The following is a 13,430-nucleotide window of genomic DNA, read 5'->3' as shown; positions in this document are numbered from 1 at the left end:
TTATAAAAAAATACTTTCCTGGGGTTTTTGAGAAACTCCTCATGGCGAGGAGCGGAGATAGACAATAAGGGGGGGGGGGGAGGGAGAAGAGGAAGGACGAGTACTCGACCGCTCTATGCAGAACGCTCATAGGTGAGGGGGGGGGAGGAAACGCTCATGGATGAGGTGGGGGGGAGGAAGGGTGAGGACTACGACGAGATAGTGGAGGAAACGCTCATGGGTGAGGGGAGAGGTGAGGGGAGAAAAAGGAAGGATGTGGTGAGGGGACTGGGGGGGGGGGTAAAGGAGGGTGGATATGGTGAGGCTCGTTTATTTGCCACAGTCGGTTGTAATGTTAATCTAATGAAAACTGAGGTTTCTTTTAAAGTACCTCCAGCATTGGGCAGGCAGGCCGTTATAGTGTGGTGATTGTTTGTTCCTTTCGTCTATTTTCAGCTTGGTACCGGGTGTCCAGCAAGGCCGTAAAGTAGTTAAAAAGTCGCAAATTTGGCGCCCGGGTAGTAAAGGTCGTAAATGGTAGTAAAATTGCCTTGAAGTAGGTAGCGTAAACACGGCCTCGCGGCCTTCCGAGCGCGTGGTCTGGGGGTAATTCCGATCGCTGTTTCTTTGCTCTTTCGCTATAAAACACCAAAATGCTTTTCCTCGTTACAATGGTGTAAGTTGTTTATATGTCCGATTATTAGGAGCTGGAGAATAGCCAATGAAAGCGAAGCCATGCGTGGTCGGTTTGCGGAACGAGGGATGATTAAATACCGTCTTTTCATTGGCGGAGAACTGTAGGGTTTTAAACGGGCTTTCCCGTGGTATATATTTAGCCTTTGGCATTTAAATAGAAAGCTTTTAAAAATACTGTCAAGATGTTAAAAGATCACTTTTAACACAAAATATGTAAAATACCGGCTTAAAAAGGTGTCAATTAAAAGATCAGTTCATTTTCTATTAGAATAAAGTAATTAGCTTGGAATTAATTTTCATCAATCCTTCCGCGAGACTCGGGAAAACATGCTACAGTATAGAGCCAAGTCGCTCGGTGCGGCGCCGGCCGGGTCAATGCTCTGTGTTTTTGTCGAAATAACGACAGTTCGTCGTGTTTGAGGCGATAAAATACTGATTTGTAATGATCTCAGTCTTGAAAAAAATTAAGCTCCATATATTTGTTATAGTGATTGTACTCTGTTAATGTGGAGATGTTTAGTGCACTTGGTACTCTTTTATTGTCTGTCAAACATGGGGTTGCAGCCAGTGATTGACTTTAACAAATTTGATCAAATTTTAAACAACTACCATTTTCTTAAAAATTGACTGAAAGGTTAAAGAATGGTACCAAAATGCTCAGTGGATATAGGCCTTTCAAATGGATCAGAAAAATTTGGCATACAGCTACTTTGAAAATTTAGTTTTTGGAACCTACTTGAAGATAGTAAACATTTGGTAAACGGTCGTAAATTTGTCTGCATACTGAGTGATAAAACCAGCAAGACTTTTCAGTGAACCCTAGCCGCAGTACATGACTCCGTTTTTGCCAGTCGTGATTGTGATATAATATTCCTTCTCCTTTTCCCCGCCCCGAGAGAACGTTTCACGTGAAAAGGCGACTATAGCGGCAGGCGAAAGTGTATGTGACACCGAGGCTCGATCGGGAAAGTTGAGATCTACTTGCGCTTTCGTTACCACCCAGAAATTTGCCGGCGATAGACTGATAACGCAACATTTGCAACATGTAGGTTGTACAGTATAAACGCTGTGTCTCTGTGCAAATAAAATTTAATCATTACTCAGACTCATAACGGTGCTGCCACTTGTTTGTTTGCGGGGGGTGGTGGGGGGTTAAAAGAAAATACAAGCATCGTCTGATTTTTAGATCGTCGGGTTCGCCATCGTGACCGGTCAGTGAACCTTCGCGCGAGGCACCGGTGAGCACGGCCGTTTGTTGGGGTCACCAAAGTTCATTAAAAAGTCTGAGCGTTGTGAAGTATAGTAGCCTATAGGACCACGGAATGGGGCAGAGATTTTTATTTTTTTATATTTTTTTTTAGATACACTCGGGGGAGGGGGGGAGGGGCTGAAGGCAACACCAGAGGATAAAAACTTGTAAGCAAATTTCAGAATTTTGATTAGATTTAGAGCCTTCTGCGAAGCGCACGTTGTTGCAGGCCTTGTGTGGAATCTGGATCCTTCATACCTTGTAAGCCGTGTTATTGAAATAAAGTGTTTGCGTTTCATTTGTTGGGTGATAGTAAATTAGAATAATATTGTAGCTTTCTGTTCAAGACTGGCAGATTTTCAGTGTCACTGCCTCTTGCCCTCCCACAGTTCTTACACCTCTCACACTGAATAGGTCTACTTGAGCCATTCAAGTTATTGCTGTACTTTTAGTTTGAGCAATAATTTTTGTCTTTCACGTTCATAATATGAGTTGTGACTCCCAGACTGGTTCTGGACAGTAGAAACTTTTGTTCAAGGCCCCTACGAACGCTCAAAGCAGGATTCATTTTTTTAATACGTGTATATAATAATGAGAGGAAAATATTATAACAGACTGGATTACTTAAGTCAAACAAGACCTCCAGTGCGACACTGAGATGTTGTTGGCTGGATATATTTTATGCGCGCGCGCGCGTGTGTGTGTTGCTATATAACATGGCCTTGGAAAATGGATGACCCCCTGGAAAATTGAGAAGCCGGTTTGCCAGTCACCCTGTAGTGTACACATTAGGTCTAAATCTACCCCCCTCCCCCTCCCACCACTACCAGGGCAGTGCTACTGGCTGAAGCGTCTTTACGAACTGCCTTGATAGTTGAAGCTTGATTCCCCGTTTGGACTTCTCTGTTGACATCCATCCCTTTTCGCTCACATTATGACCTATGCAGTGGCGAGCGCCGTAAAAACCTTACTAAAACTAAATCTAGCTGCAAGCAAGCTTGCGATCATCGGTCTATCCTCCATTTTGTCGACTGGACTTTGTGTGTTGTTTTCGTCCCATATATTATGTAATAATAATATGATGCTATTGGTGGCGCAAATAAACTCCCTTTTTCGAGCTGGTGTGGGGCTTGATTTGCTGGGTAGTAATTTCGTTTCCAGGTAGTAAATTTTTTCAGGAAATATTGCTGGACACCCTGTTGGTAAAGTTTGGCCATTATTGGCATTCTCAGTGTTATAGCTAAAATGGTTTAAAAGTACAGTTGAGTCTGAGACCCATTGTCCCAAAAGAAAAGTGATCATCATACACAGTGGCATTATCATGGGGGGAAATGGTCGCTTTTAAGCACAAGGAAGCTATCCCGAAAAATGCTGTTTTGAGAAATTTGAAGATAAAATTTTTGCCCCTTGTTCAGTTTCTTTAAGAGAGTTTTCTCTATGACCTAACAAATATACACACGAATGAAACCAAGCTTCTCATTTAGGTAGGGAAATGCCCACTTTTGGTTTGGGTCTAGTTTTCTGGGAACCCCCGAAATCTGGGTTGCCCACTTGTCCGCAAAAGCAACCAAATATGCTAGGGGGGAATGGGAAGTGTCTGTTTGTCCGGGTGATTGTCTAATACAGGTGAGTGTTTCAGCAAGTTCGACTGTATAGATCTACTCGTAATATCATAATTACCCTGCCCTTATGCAGTTGCGAGCGCCGTAAAACTCTTCCTAAAACAAACATAGGGCTACACAGGTTAGTGGAAGGAAATTGTCAACTTGATGAACTTGTCTTTCCCCAGGATGATGAGGATGCATACGTGCTGAGCAAGATTGCCGATATACTCCACTCCTTCTTTGGAACGCATAAAGAGTCTTTCCTGCCCGTGTTTGAAAAGATCATGCCATATTTCGTTGAACTTTTGGTAAGATTTTTTTTTTATGCATGCTTTAAGCTTTCCTTTTTACATGAGCTTTGTTTAGAATTGTATATTGTTCTTGTTTCAGGTATTAGGTTTTGTTTCAGGTATTAGGTTTAACTTTTGGGTGTGTGGGGGTGAACTGGATGCCTGTTGTGGGGGTTTTTGTTGGTTGGGACTTTTTTTTTTTAGATTGTTTTTTATTATTATTATTTTATTTTTTATATTTTTTTTGGCAATGTGAACCACAATATAGTGGGCATTGGTTTGCTGTTCCCATATGGTTCTCAAATCATCCAACAGTGTGGGCAAGTGATATAAGAATGCTGGTAGTAGGTTGTACTTTTAAAAAGATACTTCGTTATGTCTGTGTCTGTCTTCTTTTACCATCAGTAAATGACAGTTACAGTCAGTTATACTATCATTGTGGGTTTTAAAAAATATATATAACACTCGGGTAAATTATTTAAACAATTGTGTGAAAATTGCTGTTTTGTCTGTTGGTGCTGTAAGGATTAGCTTCTCAGCTTTGGGATATTTCTTGTATTAGTTTATATTGTACAACCAGCCTCTTCAATTACCTGATAATGTTGATAGGGGTGTTAGATTCAAATTCAAACACTTTTTTTATACTGTATCGCTCAAAACCTCAGGTCATCTAGGCCTTGATGATCTAGCTTAATGTTTGTGGCGTCAGTGGCCCAGTGGTTAGGCTCTCGGACTCGCAACCGTAAAGTCATGGTTTCGAATCCTGTCTGGGACCCGGCGTTGTGTCCTTGGGAAAGGCACTATTCACAAGTTGCCCTCACTTCAGCCAGGTGGGAATGGGTACCCAGCTATAGATGGTGAAAGATCTCGTCTGTTTGTGTTTGAATGCTTAGCCAGCTGCTTGCACTGTATTCTTCCCGGGAAGCTGAGAAAAAAAATGTTTCCGAGTGTTCTATGGTCTGCTGGGGTAATAATAATATAGCGTGTAGAGCGGGGTTATGCGCTATACAAATGCTTTTTATTATTATTATTATTACCACTATTATTATTATTATAATGTTATTTCTACTAATATTATTTGTGTGTTGTGTTTCAGTTACCGGACCGGCCGTGGTCAGACAAACAGTGGGCGTTGTGTGTGTGGGATGACGTCGTAGAACACACAGGACCAGTAAGTCTATCCTTGTATTTGGGCTGCTCATCTCTCTCTCTCTCTCTCTCTCTCTCTCTCTCTCTCTCTCTCTCTCTCTCTCTCTCTCTCTCTCTCTCTCTCTCTCTCCCTCTCTCTCTCTCTCTTTTCTCCCCCCCTCTCTTTTTTATCCCCCCCCTCTCTCTCTCTCTCTCTCTCTCTCTCTCTCTTTAAAAAAATGTATTTGTTGTTTTCTAATGATCCTCTGAATACTGTTTTTTTTGGTTGTGTCCTTTGGAAAAGCACTTTACCCGTAATTCTCCTTTGGCTTGTTCCTTTTTTAGATGGACGTTCAACTTGGAGGTCCCGCCTCTTAAATAACCTAATAGTGTTGATGGAGGCGTTTAACTTGTACCAGACTTTATGCAGTTGCGAGCGCTGTAAAACCTCTACTAAAACTTATACCAGTGGGTGATTGGCGGGTGCTCTGGTGTGGTTTGCTCCTTCTTTCCTATCAGACATCTATTGTCTTGTCTCTCCTCCTTTTTTACGTGTGTTACTGTCTTGTAACGCCTCTAATCTGTGGGTGGTTGGTGGGTGCTCTGGTGTGGTTTGCTTCTTCTTTCCTGTCAAACATCTATTGTCCTTATCTCCCCTTCTTTTTTATGTTTGTTACTCTCTTGCAGGGGCGTGGCGTCACTTCCACCGGAGGTGGCGCCAAGAACAAATTTATTCACAAGGAATAGTATTACTTACTTATTACAGGCCTATAAACTGTAGACCTACTATACGCCTCTTCGTTTAATTTAAATACTAATACAGGGACACCTACTTCCATGCGAGAAGAATAGATATGTGCCGGTACAATATTTTATATAGAGAGAGATCTGATGATAAAGAACCAAGTTTGGCGCTCAAGATGCGCAAAATTACACCACATTTTAATTGTTCACACACGAAACAATAACTTCCCACGGATCAACAGAAAAGCACACATAACATTCACAGTCAAGAACGCGCATGCACTATTGCCCTCGGGGCATCTTGACATAATGACCCCATTCCCTGATTCACATGCAGTTCTGGTTTCTAGAAACCAGACAATAAAACCTATTTTTAGACAGTTTGCAACGATGCCATGTCCAGGCTAACTACCACTCCATCCCCTCCCTACCATACAGACGCCAATCCATGTCGGCCCTTTGGCCCAACAGTACCATCTTTTAGTGTGATGGGAGTACCTGTTGTAGCATTTTTGGCTTAGTTATGTTCTCGGTGATATCTCTTGTGTGTTCCGTGAAATATCTGGATGGGGTATTAAAGAAACTTTTGCTATTCTTGGAAAGGAAACCCTGTTTTCAACTGATTGAATCAAATAGTTTACAGATCATTTTGAATTATTTTGACCAGACTTCACACCTAAACAATGAACACTCAGATGGGCTCAGGCAGAGACCCTGATTCAGGTAGCTCCGATCTGGGCTCGGCACCCTCGGTGACGTCAGACGTAGGGAACGAAAGACTCGGGGAGACCGGCAACGGGAGGCTTACCCGCCCTCCTCCCACTAGCCTAAAAACCGGCGTACTTACGGATTAACACTGAATAAGAGATTTGTTTTGAAAAAAATATTGTGGCATTTGGTTAAGTTTTGGAAAATCGTATTCCTTTTTTTAAAATTCCTTCTCCATTTCAAAGGGTGGCGCCATTTGCGCTTGGAGAGCCTCACCACTGCTTGACGTAGATCTACGTAATGAATTGTGCGCTGGTCTATGGAATCTAAAGTTGCCGTATGCTAGGCTCTACACAGCAACACAACTTTTTGGTAAAAAATCGAGATGACACAGGTGTGTGCATTTGATCGAATACACAGCTCATAATATGCAGGCATTTCAGGCATTACTTGTGACTTCTCTTTATACATTACTTGGTCAGTGCCTGTAATTATTTACAAAAAAACCTCATTGTGTTTGCTCTAACGAACACTCGGATTCAACCTTCGATTATCTCAAAACAGCATTTTTCGGGATAGCGCCCTTGTGCTTAACCACTCGGGACCAGCCGCATTTTCAGGCACAACCTCTTGGGACCAGGGTTTTGGAGGGTTTTCAAAAGAATATTTAGTTTTGTGGTAGTTTGGTTACAAAGCTAAAATTTGGCACACTTACAGATCCACCTGCACTTAACAGAAATCCTCTCTGTTGGATACTTCTTTTTCCACGATTTGTCAAAAATACACCTGTTATGAGAATTTGAAATAATTTCTTTCAGCATCCATGATACAACCCTGGCTTTGTTGTTACCTATATTAAAATTAACAAGACCCTCATTCGTTGACAGTCACTCTTCTTGGGGTCATCGGAAGAAGGAATGGATCAAGTACCCGGATATGGCAATAGACATTAAAAAGAATATTGGATTGGATGACTTTTTGCATTTTTATTCTCATCACGAGTTAACTCGTGATCGGTTCTCAGGCGATGGGAAGCCATCACAAGATAACTCGTGATTGATCTCCAGTGGGTTAAGTGGGTGGTTGACGGGTGCTCTGGTGGGGTTTGCTCCTTCGTTCCTATCAAACGTCTATCGTCCTTTTCTCTCCTCCTTCTTTTTTGTGTATATTACTCTCTTGTAACACCTCTATTCTTCGGCACTTATATGACCTTATTGTGTTGCGAGTGCCGTAAAACTCTTACTAAAACTAAACTAAAACCGGTGAGTTAAAAGCGACCAAATATACACGTATCATTTTCCTGTATCCCCCAGGTGTCGTACAAGTACCGCGAGTTTTTCCTGGAGCACCTCATCAATGCCATCACAGACAAGACGCCCGAGATCCGACAGGCGGCCGCTTACGGTGTCGGAGTCATTGCAAACTTTGGCGGAGACGTCTATGCCGATGTGTGTGCTGGTGAGTGCTGACTTTCTACAAGGTTTTCCTTCTTCTTTCTTTCTTTCTTTTTTTTTCCCTCGCTCTTCGTTCTGAATTGGCCACTCGTCAATTTATGGGTATACAGCATTATTGGTGTAATTTTAAAGCCTGTTCATTTGTCTTGCTTTTGATGAGGGGAGGGGGGCATCGTCTGTCTTGAACAGAAGTCGAGATATTTGGGATTAAAGGAGGTGGAATTCATCTGTGGTAAGGTAGAATTCTGAGAAAATAGCTGCAAAAATGTTGGTGACTTTCAAAGCTTGAGTGTAGGGTAAGGAAAATCTCGAATTTCTTCAAATTCATTATTTTGATGAGTGTCTGATTTCACCACAATGCCTCATGAAATAAACCAATGTACAAAAATCTCACACTACCGATTATGTAAGTGAACAAGGTCATATATTCATTTACTATAGCTTGCTCACTTTCATCTGTCTGCGGTAAAAAAATTCTAACTCATTTATTAATTAACCATGCCCAGGAAACTTTGCATGGCGCTTCTGCAGGCCAGTGACCAAACAAAAATTTTTTATTTTTTTAAAAATCTTCACCCAGTATTTAAAAAATTTAAAAGTTTTTCTCTTTGGACACTATTAAAAACTGCTCTTTGGATGCATACACAGGATCACAAAAATAAATTAGTGCCGTAACCTTGCCGGCAAATTGCTCATTTTGAGACAGCGACTGCCCGCCCCCACATTTCAGTGCAAGCTTGAAGATTTCATCCCCCGACTGTCTAGACCTCTCCACATGAGCCTAGCAAATTACTCACCCCGTCTCTTATCCGTTAGGGGTTTGTGGTTGGCGGGTGCTCTGGGGCTGTTTGCTTCTTCATTCCTATGAAACATCTATTATCTCCCAATCTTTTTTGTGTTTGTTACTCTCTTGTAACAACTCTAATCTTCGGCTCTTAAATGGCCTAATTGAGTTGCAAGTGCCGTAAAACCCTTACTATAACTAAATCACTTTTCTTAGGCGAACGTTGGATTGTGATGTTGAGGGAAATATGTCAACTTTTTCATTCCCAGAATGCATTCCGCGGCTGGTGAGCGTGATCGAGCACCCGGACTCGAAGGCGGTGGAGAACGGTCCGGCGACGGACAACGCTATCTCTGCCGTGGTCAAGATATGCAAATACAACTGCTCCAAGGTCAACGCCGAGGAGCTGAACGGCCGGCTGGTCGCCTGGCTGCCCATCCTCAACGACGAGGAGGAGGCGATCCACGTCTACAACTATTTCTGTGATTTGCTCGACAAGTACGTGTTTTGGTTTGCTTTGGTTTGGTTTTTTATTTTGGGGGGGGGGTTTCATCCTTTCTTTGATTGTTTTTTGGGTTGTTTTTTCCTGTCTTCCTCTCTTTTTTTCTGACTTCCTTTCTTTTTTCTTTTTCCCAGTGTCTTATTTGTCATTTTGTGTTCATTGACTTTGTCAGCTGTGTTGATTTGGGGATCCACGTCTACTACATCTGTGATCTGCTCGACAAGTACGTGGGGGGCTTGTTGTTTTGTTGTTGTTGTTTTTTTGGGGTGGGGGGGTTCTGTCTGTCTTTTTTTTTTCTCTTTCTTTCTTTTTTCTTTTTTCCAGTGTCTTATTTGTCATTTTGTGTGCGTTAACTTTGTCAGTGGGTGGTTGATGGGTGCTCTAGTGTGGTCTGCTCCTTCTATCCTATTAACTTATATCGTCCTCATCTCTCCTCCTTTTTTGTGCTAGTTTGTCTCTTGTAACACCTATAATCTTTGGCACTTACATGACGCTAGTATGTTGCAAGTGCCGTAAAACACTTTCTAAAACTAAACTGTTCCCCTCTATCGTACAGAAACCACCCAGGCATTGTGGGGGAGAACGCGGCCAACTTACCCAAGGTGGTAAGCATCGTCGCGGAGACGCTGCACCGAGAGCTGGTTCAGGAGGGCACGCCCCTCTACGAGCGGCTGGTCAACATCGTGAAGCAAGTACAGGTGAGTTGGTGGTTGATGTGTGCTCTGGTGTGGTCTGCTCCTTCTTTCCTATCAAACTTCTGTGGTCCTCATCTCTCCTTCTCCTTTTTTTGTGCTTGTTACCCTCTTGTAACACTTCTAATCCTCGGCACTTTTATGACCTTATTGTATTGCAAGTGTCGTAAAACTCTTACCAAAAAAAGTACAGGTGTGTGGGTTGTGGATTTAGGATTTTTGCTTTTGTCATGGTCGGGTGGGAGAGAAGGGATATGGGAGCTGTTTTCATTAATACTTGTTCTCTAAATGATTGAGAGGCATGATCAGAGTTGTTCCATTTTGTAAATTATTTTTGTTATTTTTTCTTTTCTTTTCTTTGGTTTTTGTTTTGTTTTTTTGTTAGTGTTTGAGCGCTACATCAGCTGCTTGCACTGCATGCTTCCCAGGAAGCTGAGAATGTTTCTGAGTGTTCTGTGGTCTCCTGGGGTAACAATACTCAATAGTGTAAAGCGCATAGAGATTGCTGTCAAGTGGGGATAAGCACTATACAAAAATGCTATTTATTGTTATTATTTTATTATTACTTTTTTTTGTAATGGTTATTATTTTTGTTGTTATCATTATTGCTCTTATCATTTTTATTGTTGTTATTTTTGTTATAATTATTGCTGTTATTATTTTAATTGTTACTGTTATTGCGATGCTTATTTTGTGTCCCCCAGTCCAACCCGGACGTGCTACAGGTGTGTGTGGCTCAACTGACAGAGCAACAGCGACAGGCGCTCAACGAAGCCCTCACCCCCGGCAAATGATGACCGTTGACCTCCAGTTGGCCCGCCCACGCCACCGCCCAGCCTCTCACTCTCCTACTGGGCCGCCTCAATGACTGATCTGTGCTGTCATCGCGGGGAGCTGGAGATGTTGACCGCCGTGGTCATTCTGTTTTCACACGCTCTCTCGCTCTCTCGCTCTCTCTCTCACGCACACGCATGCACACACAAAAACACACACACACACACACCCTCTCTTTTTTACACACACGCACACACACACACACACACTCTCTCTTTTGCACCCGCCCGTACACACACACACACTCTCTCTCTCTCTTTTTGACACACACAAACCCTCCTCCACCGCCTCCTCCTTTTCTGGATGGCCGACTCCGTGGTGTGACTGTTGAGAGAGACATTCTTTGTAAAGCAGAAATTTTATCCTGGAAATTGCTGTACTTTCAGATACTTATACTATTATTGTATGCTTGCAGACAGAGTATTTGATTTGGGGGGGGTGGGGGTGGCGTTGGTTGTGAATCGATCATAGAACTAACCGGAGCGCGCGTGGCACCTTTGATCGTGTGTTCGAAAGATTAGCAAACGTTCAGGCCAGTTGTAGAGAAACAAGAGTCTACAGAACTCGTTTTAAATGGTAAAATGCCTTCCCTATTGTCGTTTTTGCATCCGCAGAAGAACCTTGGGGGGGGAAATTGGCTTGCTCTCCACCATTGGTTTCTGTTGGGGCGTGCCGTTGGCCTCGCAGACAAGTTGAAAGTGGCTTCCCATTCTGCGGTCATTTTGAGGATGTTTTGGGCTCAAATTATCAAAATTTCGAAGTTTATTGCGGAGCAGAAAAGCCCGCGTGAAAGGTTTTTTTAATTTAAAAATCGCTTGCCAGGATAATTTAAAATGTAATCTTTAGGGTGCGATAGATTCTTTTGAGTTTGTTAATAGAGGCGATTCTCGGGGGGGGGGGGGGGGGGTCTGCATACAGCTGCCTGGTGTTTGCAGTGGGTGGTTTCGTTTGATTGCTGCATAATACCGCAGTGTTGGAGGTTTGGACAGAAAGAGTATCGTGCGAGTACACGTTTCCCTGCAGACTTTGGGCACGCGACTGTTTGCCTGGGGTGGGGCGGGGCTGTTTGGAATCGGCGCGGCACGGGCAAACTATGCACATGCTTTTGTGTCATGTGTCGTCATCATCATGTGTGTGTTTATTTGTCCTGGACTTGTGTGTGTCAGTGTGTGTGTGTGTGTGTGTGTGTGTGTGTGTGTCAGTGTGTGTGTGTGTGTGTGAGTGTTTGGTTTGAGAGATTTGGATACTGATTCCCCCTTGAAACAGATTATACTGAATTGCCTGATGATGAAGTTTTCCTTGTTTATTGGTGTGATGATGATTGCAAATTGTTTTGGGCTTTTGAAAAAAGAATTATTTTGATTGTGGCAAAGTGCTTTAAATGTCACTACTAATCTAATCTGGAGGCCCTTTCTCGACTGTTGAGCCCGCCCATGTCGTTTACGGACGCTCGCCTTTCTCTCCGATGTGCGGGGCGTGCGCACGACTGTCATTGACATGCAAGAGTTTCGCTGACTTGTCTATAAATAGATGTTGCAAAAGTGTAAATAGCCAAAAAAAAAAAGAAAGAAAACTGACTGCGTAGTGATTTGACAATACACAGGTAATAATAATGATGAGTTCTGTTTTCTGCAAATGTGAAATACAACCAATGAAGTGTACATATGTGATAAAAGACAGCCCACTCGCCAGAAGTGTATAAAAATGATGTGTTTACTAGATTGCATGTTGTGAACGACTCACCGCTGTTTGTTTGGGGGTTTTTTGTGGTTGGTTTGTTTTTTAAAAATATATTTAGGATTCCTTTTTGAGAGTGATGTTTGCATGAAGTTGTTGCAACCGGTTCGTTTGTGCGTCTGGGGATGGATGCTTGGGTTTTTTTGTTTTGTTTTTTCGTGTTTTAATTGGTTGGCAAACAAATGAGTGCTTGTTTTTAGATTTTTATTCCACTTTTAAATTGTGCCTGCTTTGTTGATGCACAGCATGGGTATTGGTAGCTTGATAAGACACGGAGAGGAAAAAATATTGGCAAAATATATATATATATAACACCTGCGTTTCTGGATATTATTTTGATTATTTCTCTGTACATTGATAAAATGCATGTACGGTATCGCAGAATACAGATCAGGCCTTGTCATGGTTCGGTTCATTCATCAAAGTTTCTGCCGCAGGGTTCAAGGGAAGGGGTTTTTTTTCCTTGTTCTTAGCGGTGGAATGCTCATACGTTTTGTTTTTTTTTGTTTGTTTTTGGAGGGGGTTGTGTTTATTTTTGGTTTTTGACAAGGTATCAGGTTGAGAAGTCATGGGATTTGTCATCACTTGCTGAATAGACGGGGTAGTTTTAGGATCAGTCTTTTTTTTTAATTTTTAAATTCCTTCTCTAGCTTTAGATTTTGAGGGGCATTTTTTTTTTAAGGTTTTTTTTATTTTGAAAAAAAATTTGGGGCCGTCAAGGCAAGGCAGTTGCAATGTTGACATGAAGTTCTCAGTAATCGCTGTGGATTGCATATTATATTATCTTGTGGGCAAGGATCTGTGGAAGATTCTAGCATTTTTCTATCATAGTCTCTCTCTCAACTGTTTCAGCTTCTTTTTTTTGGTCACCGTATGATGACTCTGTGGTTGACGACTTCTGTTCCTTCCAAGTTTGGATTCTGTAAGTGGAAGTTCTGCATACAGACCCGTCTTTTGTTTGACCTTGAATTCTGTGGGTGGTTGGTAGATGTCCTGGTGTGGTCTGCTCTTTGGTTTTGGGTAGGGGGG

At 42.3% G+C, this 13,430-nt stretch overlaps 1 protein-coding gene across 1 annotated transcript in view; it reads left to right on the top strand.

Moving 5' to 3' along the window:
• LOC101845653 (importin-5) overlaps window positions 1-10,843 on the top strand; it is a 33,139-nt gene extending 22,296 nt beyond the window's left edge. The window contains exons 19-25 of the mRNA XM_035972610.1: window positions 133-225; window positions 3,714-3,836; window positions 4,915-4,989; window positions 7,712-7,856; window positions 8,906-9,134; window positions 9,695-9,836; window positions 10,535-10,843. Coding sequence (XP_035828503.1) covers window positions 133-225; window positions 3,714-3,836; window positions 4,915-4,989; window positions 7,712-7,856; window positions 8,906-9,134; window positions 9,695-9,836; window positions 10,535-10,624 — 897 coding nt within the window. The 3' untranslated portion in view covers window positions 10,625-10,843. The remainder of the gene's footprint in view (window positions 1-132; window positions 226-3,713; window positions 3,837-4,914; window positions 4,990-7,711; window positions 7,857-8,905; window positions 9,135-9,694; window positions 9,837-10,534) is intronic.
• The last annotated feature ends 2,587 nt before the right edge of the window (window positions 10,844-13,430 follow it).

Source organism: Aplysia californica, unplaced genomic scaffold (genome assembly GCF_000002075.1).
Source record: "Aplysia californica isolate F4 #8 unplaced genomic scaffold, AplCal3.0 scaffold00757, whole genome shotgun sequence".
NCBI classification, from domain to species: domain Eukaryota; kingdom Metazoa; phylum Mollusca; class Gastropoda; order Aplysiida; family Aplysiidae; genus Aplysia; species Aplysia californica.
The sequence above is the reverse complement of the archived record's forward strand: the minus strand, read 5'-3'. Positions and strand labels throughout refer to the sequence as shown.